The sequence below is a fragment of the Rhinopithecus bieti genome, unplaced genomic scaffold, assembly GCF_001698545.2.
Source record: "Rhinopithecus bieti isolate Rb0 unplaced genomic scaffold, ASM169854v2 scaffold_757, whole genome shotgun sequence".
Lineage (NCBI taxonomy): Eukaryota > Metazoa > Chordata > Mammalia > Primates > Cercopithecidae > Rhinopithecus > Rhinopithecus bieti.
Genome location: NW_016803289.1, coordinates 557,703 through 564,950, shown reverse-complemented (window position 1 = coordinate 564,950; position 7,248 = coordinate 557,703). Strand labels below are relative to the sequence as shown.

The window sequence follows — 7,248 nt, the reverse complement described above, 5'->3', positions numbered from 1 at the left end:
ATGTCGGGCGCCCCTCCCCCAGCCTCGCTGCTGCCTTGCTGTTAGATCGCGGCAGACTGCTGTGTTAACAATGAGGGAGGCTCCGTGGGCGTGGGACCCTCCCGGCCAGGTGAGGGATATATTCTTCTGGTGTGCCCGTTTGCTTAGAGCGCGGTATTGGGGTGGGAGTTACCCGATTTTCCAGGTGTTGTGTGTCTCAGTTCCCCTGGCTAGGAAAAGGGATACCTTTCCCCCTTGCGCTTCCCAGGTGAGGCGATGCCTTGCCCTACTTCACCTCTCGCTGGTCAGGCTGCAGCAACTGACCAGCACCGATTGTCCGGCACTCCCTAGTGAGATGACCCCAGTACCTCAGTTGAAGATGCAGAAATCACCGGTCTTCTGTGTTGCTCACGCTGGGAGTTGGAGACTGGAGCTGTTCCTATTCGGCCATCTTGCTCCGCCCCCGGTATTCCATTCTTATTAACTGAGACAGATTTTTGCTTTGTCACCCAGGCTGGAGTACAGTGGCACGATCTTGGCTCACTGCAACCTTCATCTCCGGGGTTCAAGCAATTCTCATGCCCCAGCCTCTCAAACAGCTGGGATTACAGGCAAGTGCCTGCACGCTTGGCTAATTTTTGTATTTTTAGTAGAGATGGGGTTTTGCCATGTTGACCAGGCTGGTCTCGAACTCCTGGCCTCAAGTGATCCATCTTCCTTGGCCTTCCAAAGTGCTGAGATTACAGGCATGAGCCACCATGCGTGGCCTGTATTTGGTATTCCTAAAGGTATCTTGAACCTGGGAACATTGATTTTTCAGAAAATTGTTTTTTTGTCTGGCCTCAGTCCTATTACATTTTATTATTATTGTGTCAAGAGAAGAAATGCACTATCCTGAAAGAACCATTCATTTCTTATATAATTAGTCATTGGTCTTCATGGTACATCTTTTTATTGGTCATGGCTAACTGAGTTTGTGTTCTCAGTATTTTGATTGGACACCAAAGTCAAAGAGAGAACTGTATCCAAATAATATAGTTAGTCTGTTTCTTACAAGTTATATAAGCAATTATAAAACCACTTTATGTATATATTAGGATTGAATAAATAAGTTAACAGATAGATAATGAGAACCTCTGCCTCATGGAGCTCACTATCAGAAAAAGAAGCTATTAAGTAAGTAAAGAGAATATGCTAGAATGAGCCCAATCATGGGGTCAGATTGGATTTGGTGATAAAAGTATGAGCTCATGATTGTTATTTTGTGTATAGATATATAGATATAAAAATAAACAGCCAGGCATGGTGGCTCCCACCTGTAATCCCAGCACTTTGGGAGGCTGAGGCGAGCGGATTACCTGAGGTCTGGAGTTTGAGACCAGCCTGATCAAAATGGAGAAGCCCTGTCTCTACTAAAAATACAAAATTAGCTGGGCATGGTGGTGCATGCCTATAATCCTAGCTACTCAGGAGGCTGAGGCAGGAGAATTGCTTGAATCCGGGAGGTGGAGGTTGCACTGAGCCAAGATTGTGCCATTGCATTACAGTCTGGGCAACAAGAGCAAAACTCCATCTCAAACAAACAAACAAAAAACATAGATATGTGTATGTATGGGTTAGTATACAAATATGAACTGTTAAGTGGAAAAGGCAAAGTGTAGAACCTGAGTGCTTTGATTGGACACCAAAGCTAAAGACAGAAAGAACTACATAATGAGTTCCCTCTTTTTTTTTTTTTCAACAATATAGTGTTCCATTATAGGGATATCCTACAGTTTAACTGATGGACATTTAGGTTTTTTTTTTTCAATAGTTTAGAATGGAAGATTTTGGTAGTACTGAGAGATGAGAATGGAAAAAGTAAAGTTTTATTAGTGGTAAACTTGGAAGAACCTAGTTTCAAAACTGAGAAAAATTCATATGTGTTTGTACACATAAGGCACCAGTGTGTATTCTCATGCATTAAAATATATTTTGCTCCCTCTAAATGAGGCTGAGATGTTGATAAGAAAACTACAAAGAAATGTATATCTGTATCTCTCCCCAGTTTATCATTTTCTATCTCTGCCTCATTAAAGATCAGTTTATCTCATTAATTCAGCATGCCTGAGAAGAAACACATATTGGTGCTTAGTGGATGCAAATCAATATGAATGGCTCGAATATTTTAACATCACTGTTAGGGATGCTACTTTTTGGTGATTTTAATTTTTGTTGTTGATCCAGGACAGTCCTTTAAAGCATTTGTTAATTTATATATGGGCTTTGCAAGGTACCCAGCTGCACCCAAAGGATACAATTGATACTCAGTAACCATATTTTTAATTCATTGACTTTTTTTTCTTCTTCCAGGAATGCGTTTGGCTCTGGCTGATGCTGGTGACACTGTAGAAGATGCCAACTTTGTGGAAGCCATGGCAGATGCAGGTATTCTCCGTCTGTACACCTGGGTAGAATGGGTGAAAGAAATGGTTGCCAACTGGGACAGCCTAAGAAGTGGTCCTGCCAACACTTTCAATGATAGAGTTTTTGCCAGGTAATCTCTAGATCCCGATCATTTTGTGTTTTAGAGTTACTTAGTCCTGGTGCATTTTAAGTTTTCTTTTCTTTTCTTTTTTTAATAAAATAAACTAATGATAATAATAGCTAGTATTCATTGAAGGCTTACTTGTGCCAGGTACTGTGCTAAGTATTTTGTGTCCATTATCTGACTTTAGCCTCAAAGCAACCTTATATAATACAGATATTACTAGCTCTATTTTATAAATAAAGAAACTGAAGCTTAGAACAATTATTTACTTAAATGCCTTAAAGCCAGTAGTTGCAAACTTGGGATATGAACTTGCTTCTGTCTTGAAAGTCTGTTGTCATAACCATTTTACCATGTTGTCTTGTTTTAGAGTAGGGCAAAATGGTTAAAGGAAAAGTAGATTAAAAGAAAAGGATAAATATCTTTGGAGTCATCCTACGCACTGGTATTACAAAGATGAATAAGACATGATCCTTCCTTATTGTCTCGCAAGAGAGACAAGCACGCAGTTTTTAAGTACAATAATAGAGATGAGGAGAATTCAGAGATATCATGTGACTTCTGGGTTTCTTTCTTTTTTTTTTTTTTTTCCGAGACAGAGTCTTGCAGTGTCACCCAGGCTGGAGTGCAGTGGCACAATCTTGGCTCACTGCAACTTCTACTTCCCAGTTTCAAGCTATTCTTCTGCCCCAGCTTCCCGGCTAGCTGGGATTACAGGCGCCTGCCACCAAGTCTGGCTAATTTTTTGCATTTTTAGTAGAGACAGGGTTTCACTATGTTGGCCAGGCTGGTCTTGAGCTCCTGACCTGTGATCCACCCACCTCGGTCTCCCAAAATGCTGGGATTACAGGCGTGAGCACCACGCCCGGCCAAATTCTGGGTTTCTTGAAAAATAAACAATGTTTTCAGGGAGAGGAGAAAGTGTGGCTAAGCCGTGGAAAGGGTCTGATACTTATTTGAGGTACATTATCTAGTGGGCAGAGGTAGGAGATGAAACAGGTTGGGGCTAGATTAGGCCAAATTAAGAAGGACCTAGATTGGTATGAGAAAATTTTTTTCTAATATCCAGTATTAGTTATTGTAAATTCAATAATTAAAACCTGGCTGTGGCCAGGCACTGTGGCTCATGCGTGTAAACCAGGCACTTTGAAAGGCTGAGGTGGGAGGATTACTTGAGCCCAGGAGTTTGAGACCAGTCTGGGCAACAAAGTGAGATTCCCATCTCTACAAAAATAAAAATAAAAAATAAAAAATTAGCTGGGTGAGGTGGCTTGCGCCTATAGTCCTAGTACTTCAGAGGCTGAGGTGAGAAGATCCTCTGAACCTAGGAGTTCGAGGCCACAGTGAGCTGTGATCATACAACTGCATTCTAGCCTAGGTGACAGAGACAGGACTTGTTTCAAAAAAAAAAACAAAATAAAACAAAAAAAAACCTAAAACTTGGCTACAACATTAGTTAAGCTATTTTCATATTACATGTTGGGCTTTGTAAGAATAAAGTGTCCATCAAGAAATTTCTAAACAAGCATCACTTATTATGTCATAAACAGGAGCCCTAAGCAGTGTCAGATGACAGTACTTAAGGATGGATAGACAATAGAGAGACTGCAGTAGTTTGTTTTAAGGAACACAAAGGTGGTGTTGTGTTGAGCAGTTTTAAATGTTTCGGGCATTGTTCTCATTTTACTGCTTAAATAAGCAGTATTTTAAATTTGTATATGCAGCAGTTTTTTATAGCTATGTATAAGTGCCTTTAAACTCCATAACCTTTTTTTTCCCCCTATTCAATAGTGAATTGAATGCAGGAATTATAAAAACAGATCAAAACTATGAAAAGATGATGTTTAAAGAAGCTTTGAAAACAGGGTTTTTTGAGTTTCAGGTAGGCTGTTGATTCTTTTGGTAGCTATAAAACATGTCAATGCGAACATTATGTATTTTCCCCCTTTTTCCTTCCTGCTATAGCACAATTACTCGCCTAAGTGTAGACTGAAAATCCTGCCAGAAAAATTTTAAAGTCTTCAATAAATTGTGATTTTAAGTTATTTTCTTTGATATTTTTCTATTGTGTCCATTTAATTTAAATAATTCTGCTCCTAGTTAAGCTATGAGCATTCATATAAAGGAGATTAAATCTAAAATTCAGCTATACTTTCCAGGAAAACGTTTCAAAATTGATAAAAACGAAGGCAAAATTGTAATTAATTGCCATTAGTTTGAGAGCAGGTGTTTTCTGAGGTTTTCCACAAGGTGTCAGTATTTCCTCAAGTTTGGCATTTAAAGTGCTTAAAGTAAAAATGCAGCTTTATGCAATGAGCTATGTAAAATATCACATTGAGATTTATGTAACTTGGTTTTCAGAGATGTGGTTAAATAAGGATAAATGACTGAGCATAGCAATGTGTTGTATTTATAGTCTTTTTTCATATTTAATATCCTATATGCTGCTAAGAGCAGTCACCCTTAATATACAGTTAAAGTTGCTCAACTTCTATGTCTCAGTTACAAACTGTCTGTAAAAAAATTCTTTTTTTTGAGAATTATTAGTATAAAACTACCATGTACTTTGGACAAAGATAAATACTTGCAGATTCTTAAAGTAAAACCTTTATAGTAATTTGTTATGGATTTTAAAAGACTAGAAACTTAAAATGTATTAAAACCAAGATACTGAAAATTTTCCTTTATTTATATTTTAAAGAAGGTGAGGGAAATGCTAAATAATTTCAAATTTTATAGGCCACAAAAGATAAGTACCGTGAATTGGCTGTGGAAGGGATGCACAGAGAACTTGTGTTCCGGTTTATTGAAGTTCAGACACTTCTCCTCGCTCCATTCTGTCCACATTTGTGTGAGCACATCTGGACACTCCTGGGAAAGGTATCTTTATGCATTTAAAATGTTTTGAGTGGTTTTGATTTTGGCTTCATTAAATAAGTGTTGCGCTAATATTGTTACTTAAGAGAGAAAGTCTGAAAGTGAGTAATTCAAGAGTAATACTGGATTCAGCATCATAATTATGACAGGTTAAACCAGAGCTATCTCCTATTCAGATGGATATATGTGCCCTTATTTATATATACACAGTGTATACATATTTTTAAAAGGTGAAAATATTGAGAAAGATATAAACAATTGTTATGAGCTCCTTACAAGCAAAGATATAGGTGTATATTTGCATAAGTATTCTTATTTTATATAAAACTTCTGGCATACATAGGACTTAATATTCAGGGATATTAGCATTCTTACTATGAATATAAATTCAATTATTTCTCCTAGGCTTACAGATAAATAGTTTGGCTGGTTTAATAACTCCTTTCCAACCATATTAGTTAGGCTCTTTTGTATTTTTTTTTTTTTTTGAGATGGAGTCTTGCTCTGTCACCCAGGCTGGAGTGCAGTGGCCGGATCTCAGCTCACTGCAAGCTCTGCCTTCCAGGTTTACGCCATTCTCCTGCCTCAGCCTCCCTAGTAGCTGGGACTACAGGTGCCCGCCACCTTGCCCGGCTAGTTTTTTGTATTTTTTAGTAGAGACGGGGTTTCACTGTTTTAGCCAGGATGGTCTTGATCTCCTGACCTCGTGATCCGCCCATCTCGGCCTCCCACAGTGCTGGGATTACAGGCTTGAGCCACTGAGCCCAGCCTCTTTTGTATTTTTAAATGCACGAACAATACAGAAATGTGCTCATGATCTATATACCAAATAGCCATATTTGAATACTGGATGTATTAACAGGATAAAAACTGAGTGTATGCATAATTTATATAATAATGATTAAATTTAGGCAAATTAGCATTACATAATTTTCTTTGAAAGTGAGCATATGTGTGTGGGTATTAATATGCTTGTACAAATGGATGCTAATTAAGAATGTAGAGTCAGACTTCACAGCTTGAATTCTAGGGAACATTAGATCAGGGGCTGTGGAAGTGTGTTATGTGTAGTCAAGTTTGAACTCTGAGCACACAATTAAAGATGGTATCCTTGGTATGAAACTGTAATCAAGAACCATAAAATAGTTGCATTGTCTAACCTCACTGAACTTTTTTTGTTTTTCTTTTTTTAAAAGCCTGACTCAATTATGAATGCTTCATGGCCTGTGGCAGGTCCTGTGGATGAAGTTTTAATACACTCCTCACAGTATCTCATGGAAGTAACACATGACCTTAGACTACGACTCAAGAACTATATGATGCCAGCTAAAGGGAAGGTAAAGTCTTTTTTTTTTAAAGATTATTACTTAAAAGTTATTGATCAGATAACATTTAACAGTAATGGAAGTTAAAAAGATTTTCATTAATGGTGAAGACCATGGTGGTGTATATTGGGGAGAGTTCTTCTCATTTTTGGTTTATGTAAAAGCTATTGAATGTTTTTCCTTTCTTTTACCGGGTAGAAGACTGACAAACAACCCCTGCAGAAGCCGTCACATTGCACCATCTATGTGGCAAAGAACTATCCACCTTGGCAACATACCACCCTGTCTGTTCTACGTAAACACTTTGAGGTGATGCTCTCAGTAGACTTTCCCCCCGATGGTGTTGTATGCTCCCTATGTTGTTTTTGTTTTTAGGATGTTGGTAATGTCTGGGAGAAGAAAGATAGGCAGCTTTGTGTCATTCCCTCTAGGCAGAGAGCATCCTTTTGTTATTCTTGGTGACTCTTAAATGGATGCTGAGGAAAAAGCTGCTGTTTTCTCTCATTTTTTAAACATTTATACAAAATACATTGGATC

At 38.3% G+C, this 7,248-nt stretch overlaps 1 protein-coding gene across 1 annotated transcript in view; it reads left to right on the top strand.

Moving 5' to 3' along the window:
- The window catches only part of LARS1 (leucyl-tRNA synthetase 1), a 62,437-nt gene that overhangs the window by 39,426 nt on the left and 15,763 nt on the right, over window positions 1-7,248 (top strand). Inside the window, exons 20-24 of the mRNA XM_017872110.1 lie at window positions 2,332-2,515; window positions 4,301-4,391; window positions 5,249-5,389; window positions 6,583-6,723; window positions 6,910-7,020. Of these exons, the coding sequence (XP_017727599.1) occupies window positions 2,332-2,515; window positions 4,301-4,391; window positions 5,249-5,389; window positions 6,583-6,723; window positions 6,910-7,020 (668 nt within the window). The remainder of the gene's footprint in view (window positions 1-2,331; window positions 2,516-4,300; window positions 4,392-5,248; window positions 5,390-6,582; window positions 6,724-6,909; window positions 7,021-7,248) is intronic.